General features: G+C 44.5%; 1 protein-coding gene across 2 annotated transcripts; it reads left to right on the forward strand.

The window, feature by feature from the left end:
- Positions 1–25: 25 nt before the first annotated feature.
- On the forward strand, positions 26–12613 carry PRR11 (proline rich 11). Of its 2 annotated transcripts, none has more exons than XM_038375988.2 (10): positions 26–442; positions 2649–2763; positions 3244–3391; positions 4130–4252; positions 7008–7250; positions 7387–7482; positions 9558–9670; positions 9795–9854; positions 9940–10036; positions 11323–12613. In XM_038375988.2, exons 2-10 carry the CDS (start codon positions 2654–2656, stop codon positions 11389–11391), a joined length of 1059 nt encoding a protein of 352 aa, XP_038231916.1. In that variant the 5' UTR covers positions 26–442; positions 2649–2653; the 3' UTR covers positions 11392–12613. The 2 variants fall into 2 exon arrangements, with proteins under 2 accessions (XP_038231916.1, XP_043355590.1); XM_043499655.1 differs by having other exon boundaries at positions 7095–7250; positions 11323–12415.
- Positions 12614–13029: the final 416 nt, after the last annotated feature.

Genomic DNA, 13029 nt, shown 5'->3' on the forward strand with positions numbered 1-13029 from the left:
GTTTTCTGATTGGTCTATTGCGGGGGGGTGGGGGTATTATGCCTCTTTTTCGTTTATCTTGTCCACTTCTCTGATATTGGCTTCTCCCTTCCCACTTTTTAATCTGATTGGATTTTTGTAAAACAAACAAGCTGGCAAACTGATTGGTTGAGCTGAAACCCTTCCAACCAATCGTGGGACAGCTTTCCTTCGTGTGGCGCAGGATGTGCTGATGGCAGATGAGAGCTATGCTGGGATTGGTTCTTTCCCCTCCCTCTCCTGATCACGTACACTCTTGGCGTCGACTGGCTGGACCTGAATTCGCTGTAACCAATCAGAGCTTGTATAGCTCCGGCGGGTGTTGGGCTCCGTGGGCGGCAGAAGAAAGCGGGGTTGCGATTGGCTTAGGGTGGCTAGTGTAGCGATTTTGAATTGCAGGGAGGCTGCTCGGACTGATAAGCAGGTAAGTAAGGGAAGGAGGGAGTGAGCCGAGTGGCTGGGGTGACTGGTAACCCCCTCCCCCACCCGGGGAGCACAGAGGGGCGGGTTGGCTGAGTCCAGGCCACCCCACCCGAGGGGGGGTGCAGAGAGAGAGGGGGGGGCGGGGCGGAGCGGAGCAGGGCAGGGCATCTCTCTGGGTGAGGGTACAAGGGTGAATCGCGAAGGGGGTCAGGGCCCAGGGGTTCTGGGGAGGTGGCCTATGGGGAAAGCTTGAGGGCGTTGTGGGGCTCCCAGAGTGATGCATGCCCTGCTAGGCTGGGGGGTATCCTGTCGCGGGAAAGCAGTGCAGTCTAGGGTCCTAGTTATCTACCGTCTCAGAGCCCCGCCCGGGGTGCTAGGTGCTGGGCACATACACAGGAGAACGGCAGAGTTACGAGCTGACCAGTCAACCACACACCTCATTTGGAACCAGAAACAGACAATCAGGCAGCAGCAGAGACCCCTCCCCAAAAAACAAACCCAGCAGCAAATACAGTACTGTACTGTGCTTCACATAAACTACTAAAAAGTAAAGGGAAAACAGCATTTTTCTTCTGCATTGTAAAATTTGAAAGCTGTATTAAGTCAATAGTCAGCTTTAAACATTTGAAAGAACCACCATAACGTTTTGTTCAGGGTTACGAACAAGCTCCATTCCTGAGGTGTTCATTGCTCTGAGGTTCTACTGTATATAGTAAGACATGGAGCTTGCCTCTAACTAGGCAAGACGGACAAAGGGTGGGAGAAAAGAAGGATTTTGTTCCCATTTTACAGCTGGAAAAATTGAACCCAGTGCAAGCACCAGACTGGCATCTTAACCACAATAAAAATTCTTCTTTAATGAAGTTGAGAAGAGAATGGCTGCCATGTGAATAGAGTCAAACTAGCTGTAATAATAGCCATGGTACTGTGGGACTTCTTACAGCAAAGGGTCCCAAATTGCTTTGCGGATCCCCATGCATACACTAGACCCATGTCCATTTCACTCTAATGACGAGAATGCAAATTAGTGAATAGCAAATGAGTGAACAAACATGTTTTTTTTTTTAAATGAGAGACAATGCTTCACTGAATACCTACTGTTCATTTGAGATTGTGATTTAATTTTAACTCTGATACAACCTAAAAATAATTACAGTGAATTTTGTAAAGGGAATAGATTCTTCGTTATGAGGCCTGACTACAGCTCTCTACTCTTAAACTGATCAGTGTGGAGAGATGGCTGTTTGAATAGGGATTATTGGATATGCAAATTACTAAGGTTCTTCTTGAGTGCTTGCTTATGTCCATTCCATATGAGGTATGTGTGCTCGCCACATGCATTGGTACTGGAAGTTTTTCCCTCAGCAGTATCTGTAGGGGGCCAGCTCTGGCACCCCCTGGAGTGGCATCCACATGGTGCGGTATAAGGGGTGCTGCCAGCTCACCCCACCCTGAGTTCCTTCTTGCTGCCAGTTACGGTGCTGGAACTTCTGCTGCTTCGGCTAGCGTTGTTTCATTCTCTGTTCTTGCAAACTTTGAAAACCTGTAATATAGTTAGTAGTTTTCTTAGTTACCTTTAGTAGCAGTTCTCGAACTCTTCATTAGTTCTGGACAGGACCCAGCCGGGGCTCGGGGCATGCCAACCCAGGCCCGATGCCTTCCTACTGTCATGGTCAGGGAGCCTGATGTACGTGTTCTCTCCGATTCCACTCATCACCAGGGTCCTGGCAAAGATCAAAAAAGACAAAGCGGAGCCTTGGAGCAAGCGATACATTTTACATAGGTCCTGGATATATTATTTTTCCATATCTTGTGCAGAATTATATGATGATTTCCTCTACCAAATCTATGATTTTGTCCTCTCTTCCCAATATCCCTTATCAAAAATTCCACCATATTCACTCGCATGGGATGGTTTAAAATGGGAGAGTTTAAAATGTCAGTTTCAACATCATTCCATCAGCTGTCTTAACATGTACAAACTCTGTCCAGGTGATCGCAGGAATACTTTAAAGGAGGTATTAATTTCTTCATGCTTCTAAGCATTACTTCTATTCAAACAAGACAATTCCAAATATCTTGAAGTGGGATTATTGACATGCATCCCTCCTTTTTTCCACCTTCTTGCGGTAGCTCTGCTCTTTAATAAAAGCAAGTTTATACACTCTTGTAGAGTGATTTAACTGCTCTTGAACTTGGCTCCCTAGAAATAATGGCAAAGTATAAGCAACGACGGCGGAAGCTGCGGGCCCGTGCAAAACTTCTAATGAACAAGAAGGGAGATGTCAGTAAACTGCAGTGCTTGAATCCTCTCCCTCAAAGGTAAGCTCACATTACATTTAGTTTTCTCATTAACCCAATTCATAGGTCCATTGCTAGTTCCAAAAAGTACACTGAATCACAGAAATTGGAAATGGAGGAGACCTGTTGAGTCCCATCTACTTCATGGCCTAGCTGCTGCAGAATTGTTCCCTCTTGTACATCTTCCAGTGTCCTTCCTATCCAATTTAATTTTAAATGCCTCAGAAAATGGGGCTTGGAAAAGAGTTATCAGAAAATCTCAGTAGTTGGAGCCTGAAAAAACCTGTTGAGAAGATCTTATTCCTTTGCCAGGACAGGAATATTCCCTATAGTGTAACACAAATTTTCCTTCCATCCCCTTCCCTTGCACTGATGTTTGCTCCAAACTCACCTGTTACATTGACACTTCTAAATGACCAACAGACTGACCACAGTTACATTTTTGGATGGCTAAAATGATTTACTTACTTGTAAAGTTAAATTTGAAATTTTCTTCCACAGGTTATTGGATGGTCTTCCTCCAAATCCTCCCCACAGCCAAAGTAGCACTTTCTGGCCATTAGCCCTCCCAAGTGTAAAGGATGCAGTAAGGCCCTTGGCAATGACAGCATCATCTTTGTACTGGTGGTGCCAGAACAGTGTTGCACAGGTATGTTTTCTAAATCTCTATTTCTGCCTGTCTGAGATTACCATAGCACTCTGTGCATGTGTACTGCACCTAACTCCAAAATTAAGGTGAAAGTTCAATTGTAGCTATTGGTGAATCTATGTCTAGTGAAAGGTTTGGAAGGAATTATTAAGGTTCAAATGGGAGGTATCTTCTGGGGAATAGGTATGGTAAAAATGCCCAAAATTAAGGTGACATTGAGATTGTATGTGAAGTTGGAGACTTTATTGCAATATCTGGAGGATTTGCAATGACCTAGAACCCAGCTTGCAATCCTTAATAGCCTAGGAGATGTTAGTGCATGATCCTGATGGGTCGGACAAAAAACATACTGTAGAGTTCAAAGTTAAAATGTGAAGCTTTATTGAGAATCTGCAGGATCACACCTTTCCAAAGAAATGTGGTCCATCCTTCAGTTTCTTATGGTCTACCCGTTTGCAGCCACCTGCAACATTCAAAATTAGCAAATAATAAGATGAGATTTTCTGAATGTAGCAGGTCTGCTTTTCTGGTGTACTCTGTCCAAAGGATGGGAAAGGAAAAAATGAGACCAGATTTGAAATGGCCTATCCATGTTGTTTCATGCCACTGAATACAATCAGAAGAGTTTTCACTGACTTTCAGTGTGAGTTGTGCTCCCAAGTCCCTTAGATGCTTTTGATATTTCACTCATTGTGTTTAACTCAGAAAATAGTCCTCTGGTTTCTTTGTGATGCTTAGAGTTTTGAAGTAATCAAAGACACCATATTTCCTTCACGACTCTACCTGCGGCAACTGAACATACTGAAGCAACAGGTGGAAAAGCTGGAAATTGAATTTTCCAGACTACAAGGAGTGATCCAGGTCAGTCACGTGTAGTCCCATTAGCCGTGTGATTTTTCTCATATTTGCTAAGCTGGTGGTTTTCAGTCTGGGTGTCCACAGACTATTTCTAAGATTTCCAAAGGGGTTCACATCTCCATTCAAAACTTCTTAGGGGGTCCACAAAAAGGTTGAATAACAGTGGCTTAAGCATTTAAAGATCTGTGGTCAGTGATGGAGACTAAAAGACCCGCTCAAACAGGTTGAATAAGACCCTGATCTGGCAATGGGACTCTGTGTGCCAAATTGATTATACACAGAGCAAAGCATTGTTAACTACACAAAGTACCCAAACTGGAAAAAATAGAGTTATGTTTTGCTCCATCTTCCAATGACTGAAGGTGGTATTTGCGACAATGGTAGGTAAAATATTTTTAGAAATATTTTTTTTTTTAAAAGATATTCACTGTTTTGGCTATAATGGTTGTTAGTAATTTTCCATAGTAAAAGATGCTGTTTAAATGAAAGCTGTAGCCTTGCAACTTGCTCCATTCAGAAACCACTATGTCTATATAGAGTCCCCCTCCCCCAAATTTCGGGGGCTACATGCAGGTTCAGGGAACTGCTGAAATGGAAGAAGTTTTAGGGGTGGGGTCTGAATCACTGGTCAAACTTTTCTGCCTTTTTAAAAATTCTCCAGCCCATAACATTCCCTAACAACAGAGGAACTATTATTATTATGGCCTAAATATGTCCTCCAATGAAGTTTAGTAGAATATAATGGGGTCAGACACTACATATAAACAAAAGTAGGGAATGCTCTCTAAGTTTTGATGATCAAATTAATTTAGACAATGAAACTTGTGCCCACAAGTCACAGAGGTACTTTTGAAAATCCCACCCCTAATATAGAATAGAATTGCTAGAGAAATGTATATATTCAGGTTTGGAAATTATAGGGCCCATCTTTTATTTCTTTAGCTCAGTGGATCTCAAACTTATTTGATCAGGCCCCCCCTTTTTTGTATTTACAGTCATTTCTCCTCCCCTTCCACCAGTGATGAGCTGCCAAAATCTTAACAATGGGTTCTCTCCTCACCCCACAAGGGGGTCGTTGCCCACCCCCGCCCCCCGGGACTCCTGCCCTATCCAACCCCCCGCATTCCTTGACCTCCCCCCCGGACCTCTGCCCCCTCCACCCCCCTCGTCTGCCCCCTGCCTGCCCCCAGAACCGGGCTAGAGGGTCTTGTGGGCCACCATGGTGGGTGCCCACCCCACCCCTAAGAGCCAGAGGCACCTGTTGGAGGACGAGGTGGGGAGTCCTGGAGGTGCTTACCTGGGGCAGCTCCCAGGAAGCATCTGGCAGGTCCCTTTGGCTCCTAGGGGCAGGGAAGCGTAGCTGGGGAGGAGCAGGGGGAGCAGCCACTCCCCGCACTGATCACATCCAAAGTGGCTCCTTAGGCACCAACTCCATGGGTGCTCTGGGGCTGGAGAACCCACGGGGAAAATTTGGTGGGTGCAGAGCCCCCTCCGGCAGCTCCCCACCCTGCGCCCGGCCCCAGATCACCTCACCTCCGCTCTGCTGAACGCGCTGCCCCGCTCTGCTTCTCCGCCCCCCTCCCCCAGCTTCCCGCAAATCAGCCCTGGGAGGGCTGAGAAGCAGGCGGCGGCTTCACGCTGAGGGTGGCGGAGGTGAGCTGGGGCGGGGAGCGGTTCCCCTGCGCACCACCCCCCCCCCCCGCCCCGGTTACCTGCTGCGGTGCAGGCAGCCCTCCTCACGCCCCCCATCGTCCCCCACCCCAGCTCACCTCCGCCTCCCTGGGCCTGAGCCGGAAGCCGCTGCCTGCTTCTCAGCCCGCCGTGGCTTCCCGCGCAAACAGCTGATTCGCGGGAAGCCTGGGTGGGGGCGGAGAAGCAGAGTGGGGCGGCACGTTCAGGGGAGGAGGCAGAGCGGAGGTGAGGTGGGGCTGGGGGCGGGGTGGGGAGCTGCCGGTGGGTGCTCTGTACCCACCAAATTTTCCCCTTGGGTGCTTCAGGGCTGGAGCACCCATGGTGTTGGCATCTAAGGCACCACTTTTGGCTGGTTAAATTTAGAAGCCCTTTTAGAACGGGTTGTCCCTCGCAGAACAACCGATTCTAAAAGGGCTTCTAAATTTAACCACCAGTTCTAGCAAACCGGTGCGAACCGGCTCCAGCTCACCACTGCCTTCCCCCCAAAGTACATATACCGCCACACAGCTCTGCAGGCAGAGCAGAGAGCAGTGGCTGGGTGCCCAGCTCTGAAGCACAATAGCAGCAGATTTAGTGCCCCATTGCCACCCTTAGTTCTGCGCTGCTGCTGCCACCCTGGGGCTGACAGCCAGAGCCCCACCGCCACTAGGTGAGGGACTGGGGGGGGGCTGAGCCCGGGCTGCCTCCCAGTGAGATATTGAGCTCTGGCTGTCGCCTTTATCCCCGCCTCCTGGGTGTACACAGCCCCTCTGCACGAGCACCTACCACCTGGGGCTGACACCAGAGCTCTTCAAAAAAAAAAAAAGAAAAGCACACTGGTTTGAGAACCACTGCTTTAGCTCCTTTCATTGCAAATCACTTCACGTTCCCTACGCATACAGCATCACTGAAATGCTGCCACCCTGAGGCTGGAAGGCAGGACTTAGCCGGCTGGATGATCACTCCAATAGCGGGCACATCATGGGCCTGGATTACTGAAAGTTATGAACTCCATTCCCTAAACATTCCTATTCTTTTAACAATTAATTTAATATTCTTTATTTTGTCTTTTTTTTTTTCTCCTCAGATGAATGGGACTGTTGTTAGTTCCTCAGAAAACTCTCCTTGTCAAAGGTGTAATAAACCATTACTAGTTGTTCCTGTCTGTGCACAGATTGGCTTGGCAGACCCGGTATCCCTGCCTTCTGCAGGAGTGCTGCAACCTGCATCTGCCCCCCCTCCTCCACCTCCACCACCTCCCCTTCCTCCACCACCACCACCCCCTGCACCTATACTACTCAAAAGGGGCAATAGCACAAAAGCACTTCAGGTAGGAAGTTATAGAATTATTGTATTTCTTGAGTTGGTCTTTGCTGGATTCTGATATGTAGTGTGGGAAACGTGTCTTATGAGAGCCATACAATTTGCTGAGTTTACCCTTCGTTCCAACTTCCCCTTGTTTTCAGACTACATCAGTAAAAGATGGGCCCATACAAATAACTCTCAAGGATCTCCTGAATGTGAAACTAAAGAAGACACAGAATTACACAAAAACAAACCAGGTAAATCAAAGGACATGTATAACTGGATAGTGCTGTTTTGGGGCAATCCTGCCAGCTATCAAACCAATGTCTTCCAATGTGTATTAGCGGGAGCCTCATGCAGCAGTTGGAGAAACCCTATATGCTGGGTAGCCCAGCACCATGGGGCGCTGTGCACACTGGGGATCTGAGTGCAGGATTAATGGTTCTGCTGAGCAGATACAGCAACTCCTTTGCTTTGGTGTGGAGAAAGATTACTCTCAGTGCATAGTCCAGTTGGTTGGACTGTGCACTATACCCAGGATTTGTGTCTTGAAGTTCTGTTCTAACAAAATAATTCCTGGTTTCCCAGGACCATATCAAAAATGCTTGCCACTAATGGCTAGAGCCCTACCAAATTCTCGGCCATGAAAAACACATCACGGTCCGTGAAATCAGGTCTTTTGTGTGGTTTTACCCTGTACTATATAGATTTTATGGGGGAGACCAGTACTGCTCAAATTGGAAGTCCTGACCCAAAAGGGTGTTGCGGGGGAGTCACAAGATTATTTTCGGGGGGTTGTGGTATTGCCATCCTTACTTCTGCACTGCCTTCAAAGCTAGGCAGCCAGAGAGCGGTGGCTGTTGCCCGGGTGCCCAGCTCTGAAGGCAGTGCCGTGCCAGCAGCAGCGCAGAAGTAAGGGTGGCAATACCATACCATGTCACTCTTACTCCTGCGCTGCTACTGGTGGTGGCTCTGCCTTCAGAGCTGGTCTCCCAGCCATCAGCCACTGCTGTCCAGCTGCCCAGTTCTGAAGGCAGCGCTGCTGCCAGCAGCAACGTAGAAGTAAAGGTAGCATACGGCAACCCCTGCTACAATAACCTTACAACCTCCCACACACTCCTTTTTGGGTCAGGACCCCTACAATTACAACACTGTGTGAAATTTCAGATTTAAATAGCTGAAATCTTGAAATTTATGATTTTTAAAATCCTATGACCATGAAATTGACCAAAATGGATTGTGAATTTGGTATGGCCCTGCTAATGGCTTTACTAAACAAACATTTGCTAAGTGAAGAAATCTCTATTGTTGTTCAGCCTCAGGTGGTGTACAGCTGTAGATCCAATGAAATCAATGGCGGTTAGGTGCCTAACTACCTTTGAGAATCTGGACTGTAGAGACCAGAATCATATTCCTGATCTTTCTTGACTTCTGCAAAACTTCTCTTATTCTCATTTAGAGCCATGCATTGAATTTTTCAGGCTACAGTTTTAACCAAGGCTAGTGCCTGTACTCTGGTTAGCTGAAAAATTGCATTTGACAGTTAAACTCTCAAACATTCTCCTAAAAATAAACTTAAGCACCACCTATTATTCCTGCCTCAAGGAATATTCCCTATTGAAGTGCTGAATATATGCTATGCCCTTTGATCTTTTCCAGCTCATGTCTGTGATGTTTGTTTTAAATCATTTATGCATTCATATTCTTCCTTTGCTTTATATAGTTTAGTTCTAGACAACACATTTTGGGGTAATGATGATAAATCCAATTCATAAAGTGGTTCAATGACTATATTACGAGAGATTTTAGATTTCAGCTAATAATCAGTTATCCAATGTATTTAAACCTTAAATGCTCTCTGCAAACATTGTAGAGTTCATTCAGAAACTTTAGTGGGCACACCAAAGTTGAATTTGGGCTCATCAACTGATTAATCCTATCTCCAAATCCGCAGTAAGATATGTGAGTAAATATTGTTATCCTAAGTTTGCAGAAGGGAATTTGAGGCAGAGTGGTTAAATGACTTGCCCCATGGCCACAGAGAGTGCCATGGTCAATGCATGGTGTGTTCCTTTTTAGTTTAGGGTAATAGCATCCAGCATTCCTGTAGCTTTATGAATTTTAACCATGTATGGATATTTTTCCTTGTACAATGTGTGCACAGGAGTCTTCTATAAAATGGCAATTTTTGTCCACAGTACATTAAATCTTAATGACTCAAAACAGTTGATGAACCATAGTGCATTAAAAACATGCAGGGTATAAATATTAAATAGATTGTATGTTCTGTGGGGTGTTTTAAAATGTATTTTTGATTATTTTTTAATTTTAGGCAGGATCACCAATGAAGAAGCACAGGGCATTAATTACAGTCTCAGATTTACAAGGCATTAATCTGAGACCTAAATCCGAGCTCCTACAAGCTCCCAGGACAAACCTCCTAATGTAAGGAACTTTCTACGTTCTTTGATGTCAAACAGGGAAAAGATGGTATATGTTCAGAATAATAATCATCATTGATAGTACTTGAAAAATAAGTTGGTTTTAACATTTTGTTGTTTTTTATCAGCACTCCCAGCAAAAATCAAATAGACCTTCGAAAACATCTTAAGAAAGTCAATATTCAGAGGTAACTTCGTTTCTGTTTTCTTTTGTTTTTTAACTAATCAGAAATCTAAGAATAATGCCCCTTGCAATTTTTATGATCTCTTCAGGAGTCCTGGTGGAACTCCATTAACTAACAAAGAGAACATGGAAACTGGCACAGGATTGACTCCAATAATGACACAGGCACTGAGGCGCAAATTTCAGGTAAGACTTTGTGTTTAAGTCGGTTTCTTTTTGCATAAAGTTTGGTCGGAGTTTTAAAAGCCCAATATAAGATATTGCTCTAAAATATTATTTATCTATCTCTAGAGCTCGGCAGTGGGAGGTGAAAGTTCTTGGTGTGCCTCATGCAGCTGAGCCCATAATTACTACTACTTATAATAGTGACACTTATCTCTAATAAAACTTTCCCCCTATAGATCTTAGTGGTTTGTAAAGGAGGGTCATTATTCCCATTTTACAGATGAGAAAACAGCCATAGAAAGGTGATGTGACTTGACCAAAATCAACCAGCTGGTCATGGACAGAGCTGGGAGTAGAAGCCAGCTGATACCCAGACCACAGAAGACTGATACCCAGTCTACTGCCTTGTGCTACCTACCACTTAGTTAATATATGTTCAGTACTTTGAGAATGTAAAGAATGCTAGAAGTGGTAAATATTATTTGTAGCGTACAAAACAAACTTGAATCTTGGAATTTAATTCAAAGCAAAACTTAGTGCTCAATTAGATGCACAGCAGCAGCATTACAGGATTCCTCATAAACATGGCCTCTGCATCCTCCTACATGTGGGGAACACCCTTACAGAGTCTCCCCCTGTGTTCCCTTCTCCCTTAAAGTTCTTTTCTCATAGGATTTTTAAATTTAGGAGGAGGAACTGAAGTGATAAGGATTGGCTGGCACTTCTATAACTTTGATTCCAAACATTTGGGGCTCACTTGAAGTGGAGCTCTTTTAAGGTGCTGCTTTCCAGATGTCTCTGAGGCTCAGTGGTTGCAGGAGTACACCCCACAAGTGAGACTACACAGAGGTTCTCAAAGACTATGACTATCATGGTGGTAAGCAGCTTTTTTGGCACCAAAAAACAATAAGCTAAAAATACAACTGCTTCTGACACTGGAAAAAAACCTGATTAAAAATAAAAAGGAGTACTTGTGGCACCTTAGAGACTAACAAATTTATTAGAGCATAAGCTTTCGTGAGCTACAGCTCACTTCATCGAATGCATCCGATGAAGTGAGCTGTAGCTCACGAAAGCTTATGCTCTAATAAATTTGTTAGTCTCTAAGGTGCCACAAGTACTCCTTTTCTTTTTGCGAATACAGACTAACACGGCTGCTACTCTGAAACCTGATTAAAAATGTTATACATGTTAGGAATCCTCTTAGACTAGCTGTTCACTTAGACGTAGGATGCAATGAATAAGAATTACTCACTATGTTATTTGTTACTGAAATCTAAATTCTAACTTGGTTCTTATTTTAACAGATGGCTCACCCAAAAACTCCCTCTCCAGTTCGGTTACATACTGCAAGCAGCTTTGATGAACAGAACTAGACCTGTGCTGCTACATTTTTATGTCAGTTGAGGGTCAGGTCGCTACTTGTCTAGCCCCAATTTTATATCACTGAGGGATAAAGAATTTGTTGTTTTAAATAAGTTTAGCACACATAAAAGTGCCATTTTGATGATCCTCAAGAGGGAAGTCTTCTATCCACCGAAGGTATAGCCTTCCCCAGAATGTCCTAATGTGCCTCTGACTTCACACTGGGGTAACTCTTCAAAGGACGAGAAGAGAATGAGGTCTCTTTGGTCCTTTTGAACATTGACTTCTGAAATTTCCAAAAAGTGTTGTCTTTTTGTGATAGAGATGCATATGTACTTGGAAGTAATTTAAATGTAATGTTGTTTGTCTTACATTTTTTTAAAGATGACTTTGGCAATATTTCTAATGAAATAGAAGGAAAAAATTCAAAAGAGGGAAGTAATTTAAGACTCCAGTGTTTCCAGTAACAAATAGGTTTGCAAAAGTTTTATAAATAATAGTTATGTGGCTCAATAAGAAAGTATTATTACTGTTTTCTAGCATGTACCATTTTGGCTTGTCTTTACATTAACATACCCAATGTGAGACAATACTGTTCCAGGGGACTGGAAGTGAGGAATTCCTAAGTTCCTGGCTCTCCCACTGACTTGCTATGTGACCTTGGGCATGGTCACTAAATGTGTCTCAATTTCCCCATCTGCAAAATTTGGCTTATGATACTGACCTCACAGGAAAGTTGTGATAATTAACTAATATTATTAATGAAATGCTTCAAAATGGAAAGCTCAGAGGTCCTAACTGGTGTTATAGGAATGGAAGGAACATGCCTGGCTCCTAAACAAATACATAGTTACTATAAGCCACCTTAAACTCCTATTGCCAATATCCAGTCTTGATTATAATTATTACATGTTTACACTGCATATTTTCCACCAGTGATTACACATTTCCTATTGTACTAACTTGAAACTAAACCACTAAAATAGCCCTGATCATTCTTTTTATATATAAAAATAAACATGAATGTTGACAGGCTGGAGGTTTTTCCTTTTAATTGAATATGCAAACATAGGTGCTAGAACTAGGGGTGCTGCAGTGGCTTCCATTATATGGAGGGTTTAGTTTGGTTTAATGGCTCTCAGCACTCTCACTATAAAAATTGTTCCAGCACCCTCGTATGCAAAATTTCAAGGGGGAAGGAGCTGGAACTAGCGGAAATGCCCCTAGAATTTCACTTGATGTGGCTTTTGCAAGTTGAAGTAGGAAGCTCTGTCAGATCCCTGCTCAGTTCCATAGCTTAGAAAGGTCACCCCACTTTTCCCTGGAAGGGCTACAGTACTAATCCATTGTTTGCAGGATGGAATTAGAAGTTAGGCTCCCCTAGGTACATATTTCCTCTGGGTTGTGGGTGATTGGAAGGAGAGTTGCTGGGTGCAAATCTCCTGGCATAGCCTCTCTCCGCGGGGTGCTGCTGTTTGATGGGGGATAACCCATCGGCTCCCTGGACGTCGTCTGCCCTAGTTTCCCGCATCGTTTTCCCTTCCCTCCGCACCCACCCAACCGAGCAACCCCCGTGGCTGACGGAGCAGCGTCTGAGGGCAGGGGGAGGGCTTCGCCTGCTCAGCAGCGGCCCGACTTGTAAGCATGCG

The sequence above is a fragment of the Dermochelys coriacea genome, chromosome 17, assembly GCF_009764565.3.
Source record: "Dermochelys coriacea isolate rDerCor1 chromosome 17, rDerCor1.pri.v4, whole genome shotgun sequence".
Taxonomy (NCBI): domain Eukaryota; kingdom Metazoa; phylum Chordata; order Testudines; family Dermochelyidae; genus Dermochelys; species Dermochelys coriacea.

What these genes read in the sequence shown, in the direction of transcription:
- PRR11 (XM_038375988.2), top strand. Translation starts at nt 2,654, where the DNA reads ATGGCAAAGTATAAGCAACGACGGCGGAAGCTGCGGGCCCGTGCAAAA. An exon ending in GCCAGAACAGTGTTGCACAG is followed by an intron (nt 3,392 to 4,129) that starts GTATGTTTTCTA and finishes TGTGATGCTTAG; the next exon opens with AGTTTTGAAGTAATCAAAGA. An exon ending in CCCAGGACAAACCTCCTAAT is followed by an intron (nt 9,671 to 9,794) that starts GTAAGGAACTTT and finishes GTTTTTTATCAG; the next exon opens with CACTCCCAGCAAAAATCAAA.